Source organism: Folsomia candida, unplaced genomic scaffold, assembly GCF_002217175.1.
Source record: "Folsomia candida strain VU population unplaced genomic scaffold, ASM221717v1 Fcan01_Sc001, whole genome shotgun sequence".
In the NCBI taxonomy this organism is placed as follows: domain Eukaryota; kingdom Metazoa; phylum Arthropoda; class Collembola; order Entomobryomorpha; family Isotomidae; genus Folsomia; species Folsomia candida.
Window position 1 is genome coordinate 17,653,499 of NW_019091193.1, and position 17,009 is coordinate 17,670,507.

The 17,009-nt window shown below is 35.2% G+C and overlaps 2 protein-coding genes across 6 annotated transcripts; one reads left to right on the plus strand and one right to left on the minus strand.

Moving 5' to 3' along the window:
• The first annotated feature begins 6 nt into the window (after positions 1–6).
• Positions 7–13,713, plus strand: LOC110850144 (endothelin-converting enzyme homolog). Of its 5 annotated transcripts, XM_022097628.2 has the most exons (28): positions 7–288; positions 1,171–1,681; positions 1,763–1,828; positions 2,534–2,980; positions 6,549–6,800; positions 7,680–7,771; positions 7,865–7,904; positions 7,987–8,058; positions 8,268–8,403; positions 8,658–8,802; positions 9,213–9,275; positions 9,366–9,398; positions 9,530–9,703; positions 9,866–10,052; positions 10,439–10,513; positions 10,630–10,842; positions 11,339–11,521; positions 11,599–11,677; positions 11,788–11,840; positions 11,903–11,944; positions 12,070–12,104; positions 12,186–12,318; positions 12,388–12,396; positions 12,480–12,533; positions 12,598–12,644; positions 12,722–12,760; positions 12,873–12,899; positions 12,971–13,713. In XM_022097628.2, exons 5-28 carry the CDS (start codon positions 6,554–6,556, stop codon positions 13,079–13,081), a joined length of 2,289 nt encoding a protein of 762 aa, XP_021953320.1. In that variant the 5' UTR covers positions 7–288; positions 1,171–1,681; positions 1,763–1,828; positions 2,534–2,980; positions 6,549–6,553; the 3' UTR covers positions 13,082–13,713. The 5 variants fall into 5 exon arrangements, with proteins under 5 accessions (XP_021953320.1, XP_035702121.1, XP_035702122.1 ...); XM_035846228.1 differs by having other exon boundaries at positions 1,171–1,828; XM_035846229.1 differs by lacking the exon at positions 1,171–1,681.
• LOC110850155 (methylthioribose-1-phosphate isomerase) lies at positions 13,714–16,092 on the minus strand. Its single transcript, XM_022097636.2, has 10 exons — positions 15,933–16,092; positions 15,689–15,863; positions 15,393–15,609; positions 15,242–15,293; positions 15,052–15,143; positions 14,827–14,897; positions 14,531–14,739; positions 14,394–14,438; positions 13,974–14,085; positions 13,714–13,886 (listed from the first exon to the last, which is right to left on the minus strand). Exons 2-10 carry the CDS (start codon positions 15,849–15,851, stop codon positions 13,771–13,773), a joined length of 1,077 nt encoding a protein of 358 aa, XP_021953328.1. The 5' UTR covers positions 15,852–15,863; positions 15,933–16,092; the 3' UTR covers positions 13,714–13,770.
• Between the last annotated feature and the right edge of the window lie 917 nt (positions 16,093–17,009).

Here is a 17,009-nt window from a genome sequence, read left to right on the forward strand (position 1 = left end):
AAATGTTCATGAATTTTGTCTGTGAATCATCATTCTTTTATACTCATCACATAAAAACTCAACAAATCAGTTGCACCAAATGTGCGTACAGTATCGTCATGTCATATCGCAAATATTCTTTCTAATATTCCTGGCTTTCAAGATGCATTATTGTGCTCGTGCTCAAATACGTATATGTATATGAGTTTTAAGTAGTTTGGTGACGTGACAATTTACATAGATTTCGAGTTTGTCTGGAATTGATATTGATTGCGTCGGAGAGTTATGCGGCTTCCAAAAAGAGAAAAGGTAAATATTTACGCAATATCAATGTACATACACTGCTCATTATCTGACAAGGCTGCGCATACCGCCGTGATCATAGTAATACATTCTAATCATATATGTAATACTGCGTTTTACAAGATTACCTACACCGAGGATGAGAGTTTTGGCAAGGGAATAGATACGATTAACCCAATCCATTTCATGGTTCACATAGCACACACGCCACATATCAACTTTCTTCAAAGATCGATTTCCAGCTTTTCATCCCCTGTTGATTACAGAGAAATAACATGTTCATCATATTCGTAGAAATAAATTCAACGAATGTCTCATCTACAGCCCAGACAGATTGGGTTCAGTTTTGGTAAATATAGTTTCAAATTAGCCAAACGGGAGGATGATCCTCTTTATAATTCTCCAATGTAATTATTATACAGAAATTTGTTGTAATTACATTTTAGCATGTGCCACTTTTCATATCTCATCTTTTGGAGTTTCCTTTTAACCGAATATGTGTTTATATATGTAGCACCAAATACCGTCATCTTAACTTAACTCTGCATAAATAAAATTATGTTGATTTATCGTAATTACCCATCAACTGCATAATGTAATAGTGAAAGCAAAATCTCTATATATAATCCTTGTCAGCATAACACAACATTTGTTAATATTCCGTATTATTCATAATTATGCAGTCAGCAATACATAATTTGCAATATAATGTGCAGATTAACAAGGTCTTAATGTCAAGAGAGCGTGTAATGTACTGAAGTGAAAGTCACTTGTAGCATTGCCAACTAGCGTTTTTTACGCTGGTTAAGTTTGTCGGCTGTATTCCGTCAGAATTTTTGCGTTTTACTTTATCACATCATCCCAACATTAAGATAGCGTGTAATATAGGATTCTGAGAGATACAACAAACCGAGTCAAACCGAATTTAGGATACAACTCCGAAGAGAACTGGGAAACGGAGGCAGGCTGAAGCGAAAGCAACAACCACCACGGGCAACAAATCGTTCGCCACTCTCCATCCAGTAGTATCTACCAAGTTCAGATAAGGAGAGGGGCAGACCTGGTGAAACTGCCATAAGCTTATTCCCTCAAAAGTTTACTTTCTCTGCTTGTGTATATCTGTTGAGCAACCTTGTGATTTCTCTCCACATTTCTTATGGATCTTGGAGTTGACACACGTTAAGCTCTCTTGGCCACCCTTGCACTGCTAGGACAGACTACACCACACTTCTCGCGTACCAATTACCACCACCTTTCACTTGAGAAACTTTCACCGACGACATAATGTCTTCCATCCACTTACTCTGATCCATCCTCATCATTTTCACATCTTGTCAAGGAATTGCCCTGCTAGGCTAACAAACATTCATAGCGTAATAGAGGAGCAACAGTGGAGAAAGTAATATAATATTCCTAGTCTAACGTCGTACACAAGTGGACCATATGTCTATCTACACATTGAACCTTGTTCGTTTATCAGATAACATTTGGGTCTTATTTGCCAACAATACTTGCCAACGGAATCAATATTTAGGCACCACTCTGGGTAAGTTCTTCCTTCTGCATACAACCAAACTTTACTTTCTTGCAACCACAAGTGCCATATGCATAAATTATGAATGCTTCTAGTAACGCATTTAATTGAAAATATTATCATGCTCTCATACATATTAAAGTTCATAGCCTATAAAATTTCAAATGTTCTAATATCCGTGTTTGTTTGGAAAGACATTAGTGTTAATTGTTCAAAGCCCAATATGTAAAACTTAATTAGGTCACCAATTAGCAATTTCTTTAATTTCCTACTCATTCCTTTGTGTATTTCATGACTTGTTTTCTCTGTCCTACATATTCTGGCATCATTCATCTTTCCTGCTTATGTAAATAGGTCTCATTCCATTTCACTTTCACCTTATTGCAAGGATCTGCAAGAACGGATGATTAGGCTGCTGCTGTCTGTCTGTCCATCTTCATCATGAACATGCAAAGCCATTAGTCTCTGACTTTGAAAGGCCCTTACGTCACTATTTCCTTTCCCCTTCAGAAATATACAACTTGGAATTAGGATTCCAATCCACTCAAAGCTTATTGGTTCTAGAACCAAATCCAGTACAAAGTATGGGCTGGTATGCAATCATCGCTTTCCTAAATTAAGTCGTTGGATGAAAAGTCGAATATCTTCATTTGGATTCGTTCATTACCTTTTCTTTGTGTCCTTTTCTTTATTTCATAATTTCATTTTTCTCTAAAGGAACACAGGATATCCAACACGCAATGACTTTTCCACTCTTTACGAGGAAATAAGAGAATAATAAATACTTATCATATCATCAAGTTTTCGAACATTGTGCCGCCGTAAATCAACATTGATTTCATCTTATCGAGAGAAGAAAGAAGTCTTGATTTCTTCATATACTGAGTAATCTCTTCCCTGGGGTGACCTCACTTCTCATTTCAACAACTTTCCCCTCTGCACAACAAAGAATAAAACCTTGCTGATTTAGATCTCATTTTCCTTGGGATTTTTTTTGTAAAAACACTGAAAAGAAAAGAAGCACTGTTGGTAGCAGCGTCTGTCTCACTCAATTTCTCGTCGGTGTTGAAGGAAGCAACCACAATTTTCTAAGGACAAAATATCTCAATAAACTCGCAACCACGTCAGCCACATTTGACGCCGAGGACTTTCTGCTTGATGCAGGTAACAAACAATAGAATCTTGTGTTTAATTTGCACTGCTCAACTTCCAAAATGTATACAATATGTACTACAAATAAAGTTTTGTTATATGGAAAAGCGCATACATGGGAAGAAAAACTTTCCAATTAAACCAAGTATATTTACTACTTTCCCTGAGTATGTACTAGTATGTAGATGCTTATATATATGTACATATGTACACGAGTAGCAGAGTACTACTTCAGCAGTAGTACTTCTAAGGTGAATTACATAATCTTGTTAGCGATTTACATGTTTCTCAACTTTTCATAATTTGAGATTAGATTTTATTTTTCAAATCGATATTTAGCAGGAACAACAATGTGCACGACTGTACATATTTATTTGCAATGTGATTTAAAATAAACATGAAATATATATCAGAGAACATTCGTCAAGTATTCAGGTACAAGGCATTTCGATTATATTTAGTTGCTGAGAGAATAATGAATAGATTAAAGCTGTCCCAGGAAATGGATGCATAAATAGGTGCAAAAATATGATACGTATCTCTTTGTGATGGAAGCTGGTCAACTTGAGACTAAAATGCAGACGTTAAATTTTATCCTGACTAAATATGTTTGCTTAGAAATCTTATATATACATTTGTACATGATTCGTCAAAGTCATGAAATTGTGACAGCACATTTTTATGACTTTGAATGATAGCTTCTATTTATCATTCTCACATTGCACCTGCAAATCTACATATTTAAATGGTCACTGGAAATCATTTTATTTTTCGAACTTTTAAATAACATATTGCATATCTACATTATAATTCTGGAATTTCTATTTCATGCACATACATAAATGTGTGTATATACATGACGGTTAAAAGTTATGCCCTAGATAACTGAAATGACATGACGATTTAGTGCGACTTTCCCTGTGCAAACATTTAGTATCTGAAACAGCTGAATTTTTCACTGTCAACAATAAATCGCTCAAATTGTTTTAGCTGTGGAATTATTTTGACACTTTAATTTTATATAAAGACATTTGTTTTCTCTACCTAACCAAAATGTTTGTAGGTACCTAACACAAAGTTTACTTTATTCAACATTTTCAGTTTCTGAAAGGCTCATTCAGTCAGCGTGTGCATTTCTTTAATAGAGTGATAATAAATGGAAACTTTTGTACGTTTTTGATCCATGTCGGAAATTAACCGATGGCATGAATGAATTTAAACTGACATAAAATTGGAAATATAAATTGCACCTCTGGGAATATCTACAATTCTTGTATTTCTGATTGACGTTGATCATTTCTCGTTGTCTGCATGTACATCTATTCCTGCATATAAAATATAAGCACAACTGATCCTGATCCTGTAGATGCTTTGCTGTGGGGCATAAATTCCCACAGGGGAGATTAAAATTTTATCCAGCAGCAGCTTTTCAAGTTTGCTGTTCATGGTTGCAATCGTTTAATGGTGATTTCATTGGCCTACTTAGCTTGAGCCTTTGCATAAGTTACTGCCAAATACCCACATTTCTGTCTTTAGTCCAACTCTCGTGTCGTGGACTTTCCCCAGACCTAAAACTAAATACGTGAGAATTCATCCTTATTAGAAATCGTGCTGCTTCTTGCTTGTTGTCTAGTACACATTATCCATTAGAACCCAAGGCTGAATTAAAATAAGTTCAAACGTCTATAGTGGGGATGGCGGAAGAAAGGATGAAATGCCTTAGGATGTTCGTCACTGTTGAGTCATGTAACTCTCATACAATGCTTTTACTGGTTACACTTTATGTTTCTAAAAATACATATCATACAAAATCAGACAAGAGCAAAGTGTTACAAGTGTCTCCTGCCTGCTTTTGTAATTAGGCCGATATGTAGAATACTTCATTTCCAGACGTCGATTAAATGCACACTTCAAAAGTGGATGGCGAGATGATCTCGCCATCCACGTTACGAGTGCTTACATGTTGGACGTTAGAATGCAATGTATAATAACTCACATAAATGCATAACCTTAATTGATTTCCCCACCGATCGTATAAGGTGCTCCTCTGTAATTTCCGAGAAATTGTGCAAAACAACCTCGGAGAGATTTAGGGCGAGATAAACCCGACGAGCTACATATATTTATGACGTACGACATCGCCTAAGCTTTCTCATATTATCATGTTTATTATCTAGAATGAAATGAGGATGCGTATTCCAGCTTCGTGCACATAAAACATTTGTTACGTGCCAATTCCCTTCAATTTGCACATTTGCATCTACATATTTCACCGATTACATCATTTGACCAATAGGTTAGAGCACCTATTAAATTTTGATATATTATCAATTCTAGTGATACATGGACAGGTTTCAAAATAAGTACATGCTATTATAAATGAACACGTATTTGATTCACAAATTAGTTGTCTGCTAAATGTTATCTGCATTTACAAGCACGTACCCACCACATAATTTGACTACTTAATCAATTTTCAAATAAACTAAAGGCCACCCCAAATAAACATTTTGGACCTTAATATCACAATTTTTATCAACGCGTTTCATCATTACAGCCATTAATCAGCTCGTAGTGTGTGGCTAATGAAAATGAAATGCCATGAACTTGGCCGTTAAATACTGTTGATGTCAACTTTCCCCTATCTATATAACGATTATACACTCATAAGCTCTTTCACCATCGTGTTTGTGTGCTGGACCCATTAGGGTTATGTATAGAACACCAAGTTCCTGTTTATGGTTAATGCACATTTTTATTTGTTTTCACTAAGCCTGGCATCAAGATGAAGCACAATTTTCCAATAACAGCTAGCGGAAATTGCGGTTTGGTTGATTAACCAATCTGTGTCTATGTATGAGCACATGCCATTTAAACAGTACGATAGTAATCTAATATCTTTCAGCTAAAAGCCATATCCACGTTGGGATTTACATAAAAGATAAGCTTATTAGTGGTTCTTTCTCATGGTTGAAAATATTAGGGCCAGAGTACCACGATTAATGTGGTCAATTATCCGTAATATTTGTACGCTCACGTACAAACCAGAGCATAAAAAACTAAACTATGTAGTTGGTAAGGAAAGTAAATCCATAAATTTAATTTCCGCTTCGATTTTTCCGACAGTTTAAAGTAATATCAATAACATGTAAAATTTATAATCACAGATTACGTTCAAAACAATACATGAAGTATTATTTTACTATGATACGAGTGATTTAATTGACTGATTTCAATTATTTCTCGCAAGTTGGTTCTCAAATATAAATAGCTAAATAGTGAATTAAGTAGTTCTTCCTTGTGAAACTCAAATTCGAGTTACATTTCCGATTAGTGATCATTTAAATAATTCTAATTCAATAATAATGATTGGCGAAATTCAAAGGTGGATAGAAGGTATATACATATATGTACATACATACAAATACTCTACGTATCTACAGTGTAGATTCTACACATGTTAGAAATGATGAAGTTAACATACATACTTTTAGTGTACATTTTTATGCTGTTTTTCTGTAAACTACGTCATGTTATATTTACCATGTGATTAATAATGTCTCGGGTTGATTAATTGAAGGAAGAATGGCCAAGTACAAACGGGCCGAGCTGATGGAGGAGGAGGACTCTGTGCACCTGGACCACATGAAGACGCATGTAATTCCTATTCAACCTCCTGGGATTTGGACCTCATGGAAGTCTCGAAGTTTGCTTGAAAAATTTTTAGCCTCGCTTTCTGCCCTTCTCGTCCTTCTCCTAATTTCAGTTTTGTTTCTTCTGTGCAAAACCTGGAACTCTTGGTACATTCTCCGAGTTGAGCATCAGACCACGGGTAAGAAATTTATTGAATTTTGTTTATTACGTTCACTTGGTTAAAACGCCAGACATAAAAGCTCGCACGACGAACGAATTTGAGGTTTGTAGTCACACTAAAATCACACATGACAAGCACTTGCATTATTTCCAAAAGTAGCAAAATCCGATTAGTTCTTTCTTGCGGCTGTAAGTACTTTTTATTTTGTTCAATTGTCCAAAAAGTAAACCATATAGATATTTGTGAGGAATGCTTCTCCGCTATTTCTTATAAAACTTCGTTAGCCGACTTACTAATTGAATGACATATAAAGTTATACAACGAGCTTTTTACTTTCTCGTTCCACAATTGTATTAAGGTTTCAAATTTGAACACGCCTGACGCCATGTTTTTTTTTCTCTTACGTCAATGACTTGAACTTTCTAATCTCAATCAGTCTGAAAATCCCGTTGTCTCTTAATTAAGCTACCCTACCAGTGCGCAAGCGATAATTACGTAGAATGATATGGACTTTCGCCACACAGTTGCACACTGAATAATTGGGTGCTTCACTTTCACGGTACAAAGAGAATAGGGATTTTTTGACGTCACTATGCAAAGAAATAAAACCACAGTTTCATCTTGAATTTGTAACGAAGCTGAAAAAATTTATTAAGTACTCTCACCAAGCACTTGATAATCCGACATGTTTCTCAATGAGCATAAAATTTGCTTAATGAAGAAGGCTTTATATGGTTTTCAATTTCTCAGGATATTAAATAGACTCTATAGCAATGCACCGTAATGTACGTTCCCATGTATGAAAGAGGGGATACTGCATCTAGAATTCTTAATTTATTCAACATGGAGCAGGCAAATTATAATAAGCTAAGTAAAAGCTGCTTTCTTTCCTCTCAGACTTATGCCTCACTCCAACTTGCATAAAAGTATCTTCCAACATACTCACTTCGTTGGACACTACAATGAATCCTTGCCAAGACTTTTACCAGGTAGGCAAACTCTTGCATATGTGATATGTAACTCTTGAATCCATGTACGTTCATCCTACATACATACTTATCACTCATTACAAATATTTTCAGTATGCGTGTGGAGGATGGATACGCAGTAATCCAATTCCAGGTTAGTGTGCATTGTGCAATATTTTTTAAACGTTTTATTCATGTATAATGTGCATTATGCTTATTTCATGTACGTTTGGCAGAGGGAAAGTCTACTTGGGGGACCTTTCAAAAATTATGGCAGCAAAATCAACTCGTAATGAAAATTTCTTTGGGTACGTTGATTAAAATGGTTTGCTTACGTGATCAAAAAACTTAACCTGCTTATTTTCTTCGTCGAATGAAGACTAACAACGATTGCAATCTCGTTAGTACAACATCATGATTAGATTCTAGCAGGCTCCGTTAATGACAAAGTCCAAATTAATTTCCTGTAATTTTGTGGATTACTCGTGTCTAATTTGTTTGCCTCGTGAAAATGTAGAGAAGGAAGACCTCAAGAAGAGTAAGGCAGAGATGAAAGCAAGTCTATATTATCAGTCCTGCATGGACAAGGATGAAATTCAGACAAAGTTGGGAGCAGAGCCATTGATTAAATTGCTTGCAGAAGTCGGTGGTTGGTACGTCAGCAATTTCTTTATTAAATAACCAAAGATCACACAGACAAAATTTGTGCATGATAAGATATTCTACTCTTGAATTATTACACAAAACAAACCAGAGCAGTATTTGCTATGAGATGAATGCATGCGCTATCAGAACTATATAAGTATGTGTACATGCATATCAAAGAGCATATAAGGAGATTCGGGAATCATCACTAAACACCAAAAAGAGATGGCTATTTGATTTGAATATGGATTTTTGTACCCAGGTCTGTAACTCCCAGTGGCTTCAATGTTTCTACTTTCTCCTACCAAAAGCAAATGCAGATTTTGCACAATGACTACAACATGGGAGGCTTCTTCACATGGGCCGTGGGTGAGGATGATAGGAACTCTACCCGTCATGTTATCCAGGTATTAAAAACTTACTAACAAATCCAGGTTTTATTCTACAGAGTAAAATAAACATGCTTTTTAATACTGTGAGTTTTATATGGGACGAAAAATTTTGAGAAAATAGATGAGAGTGAGAGCCGAGTTTGTGCTGTTTGAAGACACAGCACTTTGATTTCATTTCATATAATGATTTTGCATCCATTTTGCATTCATTCCGTCCTATCATTTAGACGCAAAGTGACAAACCAATAACTAGAAAACTCGTTTAGTGTTATTGATTGGTGTCATGCTTTAGGGGTAACTTTCATATATGTGTAAGTGTTACGTAGTGAATAATGATGGTAATTTTGAGTGTCTGACGATGAATGAATTCGCGTATGTATTATATTTTACTTCACAATCGATCGTGAACTTGGTGCTAATTTCAGTTGGATCAAGGAGGATTAACATTACCTACGCGAGACTACTACTTGAACTCCACTCATGAGAAGGTAATTAGAAAAAATCAAAGGATACATAAATTCAAATTTTATGATTTAGACGATGACGAGTTGTGTAATCGAATATATAATGTCTGTTAGGTTCGGGAGGTTTGCATCGATTATATGGTTAAGGTTAGTGAACTGTGATCATGCGTCAATTATATTTTGTGAATGTATGCCAATGATGATGAATAGATGAATCGTTGAAATATTTAACATTTGATCATTGTTACAACCGAAATGACTAAAATCCTTCAATACAGTTGTCCACCCTCCTGGGTGCAAGAGACGAGAATAAAACACGAGAATACATGCAAGGGATATTAGACTTTGAGACTGAGCTGGCAAAAATTACAAGCCCATCTGATGAAAGACGAGACGATGAAAAGTTATACCATGCCCTAAATCTCACTGATTTACAAAACCTAGCACCTGCTGTAAGTTAAGCTCTTTTTTCTCATGACATGCCGAAGTTTATTTTGTGCAGCTTACATATTTGTGATTTTGTTAATATACTTAGGATTATATCCCCCAATATCCCATAGGCTCAATATCCTTTCAATTCATAATCGTGTAATTCATCAACTTGATCCTTATAGATTTCTTGGGAAACGTATTTCAACTCTGGCTTTGACAAGATCAACAGGACCATCAAACCCGATGAGACGGTCGTCGTCTATGCGCCAGAGTTTCTCACAAGCATGTCTCAATTAATTATGACCAAGAATGCCACTGCTGAAGGGAGAATTATCCTCAATAACTATCTTGTTTGGCATACTGTGAAAGGTTTGTGCAATTTAACAAGACGTAAACATCAGTATCACTTTAAACTACTCGCGAGGCATGTTGAGACAGCGTTACTTCTGCTTGAGCTAACTCATGAAGAAAACTTTCGGATACATATTATGATATTTGCACCCCGATTTTGATATAATTTGGATATTGTAGAGCTTAATGACTGAAAGAGTGAAGGACGTTTAAGGTGGTAGCCCGCATTAAAAAATTCACCAAAAATCCAGTTCTTGTTGGATTGTAACAATTTGTCATTCTTTTGCCCCAGATAGTTTAATCCAATAGCGAACTTGCGCTTTAAAAACATTTTTTAATGAGAAGGCTGTCTTTAATAAAGTCATAAATTAATTAAAAGTTAATAACTACATACTGAATTTCAGCTATGACATGTTGTCTCTCTAAACCGTTTAAAGATGTCGAGAAGCTACTGAGAAAAGCAATTCTGGGGTCAGATGGTGAGTGCTTTGGAAGATTTCATACGGTCAACTGTGCAGTTTGATATTATGTGTATTTAGAAATGCTGATTTTGCCTCAGCGTAATTAACGAGCGACAAAACTGTTACCGTTATAGGGACTGAGGAACAGTGGCGTGTCTGTGTTTCTGATACGAATAACAACATGGGTTTCGCCGTGGGGTCGATGTTTGTTCGCGAGGCATTTCACTCGAATGCCAAACCCTTGGCACAAGAAATGATTGAACAAATCAGAATCGCTTTCCAAGACAATTTGAGAAATCTTGCTTGGATGGATGATGAAACGAGACAACTGGCGAAGGAGAAAGCAGGTTAGTTTTGAAAGACACAACATGTACGGTGCTCACTCTTTTGTAAGTGGAGAATTTTTGGTCATCTTTTTTGGCCAAACGGTAACGCCAATGCACGTTAATAGTCTCAATCAATCAATGTCTACATTTTTTCTCCGAAAGATTTATTTTTACATCGAACGTGGTATCGAACTACCAGCCAAATGTTTTTTCATTACAAAGTAGCAGTTGTTTGACTAACATCGATCGCGGTTGGCTTTTATGTACTCATTAATTGAATTATTCCAAGCAATATTTTACATTTCGATTGTTTCGCTACATTTTTCTACTCGTATGATTTCTGCGCTTAGGTCATCAGTTTAATTATCACTTGATGAATTGCAACGGATCAACCCGCCGGGATGATCTCGGATAATTTGATATACAATTTTCGATTTGAGCACAAGCCGTATTATTTATACAGCCGGAATAAATCTAGTGATAAAAATGTAATTCCAGTAATTTATTTTAATTTCAGCTGCTATAACCGATATGATTGGCTTCCCAGAGTTTATTCTAAATCAGGATCAACTAGATAAAAAATATGACAATTTGACAATCAATCAGACGGACTACTTTGGAAACAATATTCGAGTGAGCAAATTTAGCCTGTTGAAGAATTTAGAGAAATTGGATGAGCCTGTTAACAGAACCAAATGGGGTGGGTTAACTAAATAATTACTCCATGTTGTATTGAACCTGTGGTGCTATTTAAAACCCTTGACTATGTTTACATAGGTATGACACCGCCCACAGTGAATGCATACTACACGCCCACTAGCAATCAAATGGTGATTCCTGCTGGGATTTTACAGTGGTAATTAATTTCAATAAATTCTTTCCAATAACACGACTTTATAAGTTACGCTGCTGTTATGTTTGTTCTGATGACTCCGTGTAAAAAAAAACTGGTTATTTATTTTTCAGGCCATTTTTCAGCCCAGATTTCCCTAAAAGTGTCAATTATGGAGCTATTGGAGGTACTCAATCAAATATGAAATAAACTCTGGATATTAATTTACATTTGCTTTTTGTGTTGCAGTTGTAATGGGCCATGAGTTAACCCACGCATTCGACGACCAAGGTATATACTTTCCCTCCAAGTCCAAAGCATATTGTTCAATTGTTGAGCAATAGTGCTAGAAATTCTAGCCTAGAATAGAGTTATTCATATTATAATTAAAATTCTTCGCGTTTTTACACTTTTAGGGCGTGAATATGACAAAGAGGGTAACCTTCACCAGGTATCGGTTTCAAGGAAACACCATCGCTTCAATTAACAATTATTAGTAATTTAATTAATAGTATTTTGAATTTATCTTCAGTGGTGGCAAAATGCCACTATCGATCGCTTCAAGAAAGCCACAGAATGTGTCATCAACCAATACAGTTCATTTAAAGTTGAGGGAGAATTTGTCAATGGGAAGCAAACTTTGGGGGAAAATATTGCAGACAATGGTATTACACTCATGATAAGTTGATGAGAATTTTTGTTGAATGCTAACACATTGTATGCATTTATTTTAGGAGGACTAAGTAAGGATCGATACTATTTATCGTATGGCGATGCCATTTACTTATGTATGATAAAAGTATTTATTCGAAATATCCCATTACAGAGGCTGCTTTCCATGCATATCGCAATTCAAAAATTAAAGACCTTCCATTACCCGGTAAACTAACTATGCTAATAATAATAATAAATAATTTTTTTTAAATAAATGTTGATTTTTTCAGGCCTTAACATTACTCATGACCAATTATTTTTCATTTCATTCGCGCAGGTATTAAGGTCATTTAATTATGAACCGCTTACTAACAATAAAACATTAGAATAAATTGACTATAATTTTATGAACAGGTTTGGTGTTCATCTAGTCTGAAGGAAACGCTAATTCTTGTGAGAAAAAATATAGTTTTTTATATTTTATCATTTCATAGTTGACATGCACGTATGATTAAGAATGGAAATAATCACAATTTAATGTGCTGTTTCTTTTAAATTGTTCTAGCAATTAGAAAATGATCCTCATGTTCCAGTAAGTTTACCAATACCTGAAAAATAAGAATCAGGTTACAATTTGTACAATATAATTTATTTTTGTTTAAGGCTCCACTCCGAGTTCGTGGACCACTTTCCAATCTTCCAGAGTTTGCAAAAACATTCAGGTGTACAAAGGGGACGAGAATGAATCCTGAGAAAAAGTGTACCGTTTGGTGATCAGTGTACCTTGTCAACTTCCTCGTGATGGTGTTGATTGAGATTTATTTTGGTGATTACATACCTCACTCTTATCTTTTATGCCAATTTCCCATTTTATATAGAATTTACTGCAGTCATCATAGAATCCCTTTCGTTATTTAGACTATTGTTATGCTACGGTATGCTATGAATCATGTTTTTATTTTTGTTTTGTTATGATGAACGGACGGTTGACTGATACTTAATTATTTAAACTCATCCTCGTCGTAATAATATTTTTCTGCTTCGGTGATAATCACGAAGTATTTGCAAACAGTATTATATGCTTAACACATTCTTAACATCGGGATTGTACCTATGCAATTAATTTATAACGAACATACAAGCTTTAATAACCAGATTGACGCTAACCAGTAGCAGTTGAATTTATAAAACTATAGATAAATATAATTAAATAAGATGCATACGTATGAACACTTGCAGGTATTCCAACTGTCACAATAAGAATCCAAAGATCATTCTAGTTTGCCAATTAAGTGATAAGTTTATTATATCTGTTTGTACCTGACGGATTTATGGCGTTTGTGATATTTTAAATATCAAAAAAGTTTGAGATTTGGAAAAATAAAGTGAATACAACTCACAAATAATTATGAGTAAAAACCACATACTTAATATTAAACATTTATTTGCTTAGGTTAACCATATCAATTGTCCAACTTTACAAATAACTCTTCTGGAGTGAATACCCCAATTTCAGTTATTATTCCGGTGATAAGATTTGCTGGAGTCACATCAAAAGCTGGATTCCAAACTCGAGTTCCTGTGCCGAAAATAAAGTTGTACAAAAATTACAAATCATTTGAAAAAGATACCCAAACCGCAAATTCATAAACCCGAAATGGCTTGCCTTCAGGACTGATGAGATGCCCACCAATTTGCGTAACTTCGGTCCCCGGCCTTTCTTCAATTACGATTTGATCTCCTGTAGAAATGGTTGGATCAATGGATGAAAATGGTGCCTGTAATAAACGAGATTTGTTGCAGACGATTGACAAATTGAAAGTTTTAATATCTCAGCCGCAATCATATCAATGTCACCATACATATGGCTTCGAAATTCGAATCTTCCAAAATTGATAAAAGGAACAAAATAACATGCTCTACAAGACCATAACGCTATTCATACTCGACATCCACTCATATGCACATATTTGTAACTATTTAGGTCTGATTAAATTGAGCATGCTCAAATTGAGTTAAGTTGGTTTCATGTGGGGTTGAATTGGGATTAATACTTCAGTTATGTATAATAAATGGTACTACTTACCGCAACGTAAAATCCAACACCATGCGCCTTCGCAGCTATCGCTAACTATGAAGTTAAGTTATTTTTGTACAGTAATCTCGCATTTAGGTCAATATGTATTAAAGCAATACCCAAACCATAAATCATGTATGCAGTACCTGATACGTCCCAATTTTATTCGCCGTGTCTCCATTCTTTACTACACGGTCAGCACCAACAATTACAGCAGAAATGTCATGATTTTTCATCAACCAAGATACCGCAGAATCACATATAAGGGTCGAGGGTATCTTATCCACCAGCAGTTCAAAAGCAGTTAATCGTGATCCTTGATTGTAGGGGCGAGTCTCCGTAAAGTATACTTGATCTAAAAAATGAGACAAAAAGGTTTTTAAAGTGAAGATTACTATGTAGCTGTTTACTTAATTTGTATATCATTTCTATTTTGAATTACTCAAATCTCCATTGCCATGTAAAGCCCGAATGACTCCAAGCGCTGTACCGTATCCTGAAGTTGCCAACGAACTGATACCAATTATCATTAATCAGTTGAACGAATTTAAATCAATTAAAAACTGTTCTGTCGCTTAGTCAGCGATGTAAACTTAATGTGGTCTCACTCATGTAGTAGACCTTAGCAGTTATTACGACGATATCATAGGTAGAGAAAATATTTTACCCAGTGTTACAAATTGTCAGCACATTAATCTTTCCCTCTGAATTTTTCCTATACTTCTGCAAAATCGCTTCGGCTCCATGTTTTCCAATTGCCTAAAGATTTAAAAGAATATTAATTGTATGCATTTGGTGCGCCAAATAATGAATATCGAATATGCGTATAGAATTATGGAATGAATAACACAACTTGCCTTGTTTGTCTCCAGGTCTAATTTGTATAGATCTTCAATCCACACAAGCACACTAATAAAAAATTATACAGCATTTTCGAATTTCACAAACATGCTCGGTTATCAATATATATACAGATATATGTACATGTAATAGCATTATATAGCATACTCAGTTTTCAAAATGGACACGTTATCTCGACTTTTTGCTTTCTCTTCCAAAAAATCAATCAACCTTAAACCTTCCTTTCTCATGTTGACAGCCGTTGGCCGTGCATCAATGAGAGCTTGAATTTTTTCTCGAATGTATGAAAGGAGTTGAGTTTTGTCGTCAATTTGAACAATTTCCTTCCCCAACTCAATTGCAATCCCGAAACATCCGACAATTGCTTTATATAATATAGACGATACAAAATGTATGTAGTATACCTATATATAAGTTTAAATATATGGGTATGAAATACAGACCTATGAGTGGGGCTCCCCGGACCTGCATTCTTTTTATAGCGTCAACTGCATCTTCAACGGACTTGATATCCCGATAGACCAATTCATGTGGAACCTTCAACTGGTCCAAAACTTGGAAATATTCTCCACGTTTGTATTTTACAGATTGAAGATGATTTTCCATTCTGCTAAATATCTAGTTACAAGCAGATAAAATCATGCAAAAAATTGCACTTAATAATAATTCTCAGTACATGGGGTATACCTTGTGGGGTGAATGAGATTTATGTAGAAACTAGCAGAAAATTAATTGTCTTTCACCGAAAAAATCTTATCGTTAGTTCGGTAATTTACTGTCTAGAATGGTTATATACGGCAAATCAAGTGAAACCGTCTTACCCTATTAAACTCAGCGCCGATACTGTCAACTGTGTTTATATTTTAGTATATTCTGGAGATATGTATGCATACATACGCGTATGCATGTATGTATGGGATAAAATATTTTGTTATGAGAATCTGTGTGTATGGTATTATGGTAATATACCTAAGCCATAATATCTTATCCTTCATGCACATGTTAGTCTTATGCATAATTATGTCCATCATCTTGGGTGCTAACACCTAGACAAGACCAATTCAAATCAAGTTTTATCCAGTAGTCATTTAGTAGTGGGCAAAGTGCAAAGATCAGAGATATGCAAATATGTACTACGAGTACTATGAAGTAATACTAAAGTAATATGGATGATGTTCGTACTGCTTAGTGTTAATAGGTAGGTAAAAAAACGAATGACCATTTAGAGTAAAATCTATTTCCTTTAAGCTATTTTAATACATTACTTCTCAAAAAAATGTAATAAGGAGATATTGATTTTACTTCAGTTATTAAACCATTGCATCTCTAAGAGACCCTCTACATGTCCGTCTCAGATCTTGATGTCCTTTGGATATGTCCTTTGGGCGCAAATGTGGCCATGGAGTCAAACCACTTCAGGGTTTTAGTACACCCATGGGAGACTACCACATATCCAAAGGACATCAAGAGTAGACACGGACATGTAGAGGGTCTCTCCTTCTAAGAATAACAAACTAGGTTTTTCCCCAATAACAATCCGACCGACGTTTAAATTATTCCAATCAATTAACCACTTTCAATACTATTTTTCAGAACTATTGTTCTCTCCGCCCAGGCAAAAATTGAATAATAGTAAGTGATTAACCAATTTGCAGATATACATATTATAGCACGCAACTCACAAACTCACGCAATGTGAGACGCCAGAGGTGTTTTGAGACTCAATGCAGTATAAATAATTACATGATGCCATTAAGAAGTATA

What these genes read in the sequence shown, in the direction of transcription:
- LOC110850144 (XM_035846227.1), top strand. Translation starts at nt 6,334, where the DNA reads ATGATTGGCGAAATTCAAAGGTGGATAGAAG. An exon ending in CTTGCAGAAGTCGGTGGTTG is followed by an intron (nt 8,404 to 8,657) that starts GTACGTCAGCAA and finishes TTTTGTACCCAG; the next exon opens with GTCTGTAACTCCCAGTGGCT. An exon ending in TACAAAACCTAGCACCTGCT is followed by an intron (nt 9,704 to 9,865) that starts GTAAGTTAAGCT and finishes TGATCCTTATAG; the next exon opens with ATTTCTTGGGAAACGTATTT.
- LOC110850155 (XM_022097636.2), bottom strand. Translation starts at nt 15,851, where the DNA reads ATGGAAAATCATCTTCAATCTGTAAAATACAAACGTGGAGAATATTTC. An exon ending in CCGGGGAGCCCCACTCATAG is followed by an intron (nt 15,610 to 15,688) that starts GTCTGTATTTCA and finishes TATTATATAAAG; the next exon opens with CAATTGTCGGATGTTTCGGG. An exon ending in CTGACAATTTGTAACACTGG is followed by an intron (nt 14,898 to 15,051) that starts GTAAAATATTTT and finishes AATTGGTATCAG; the next exon opens with TTCGTTGGCAACTTCAGGAT.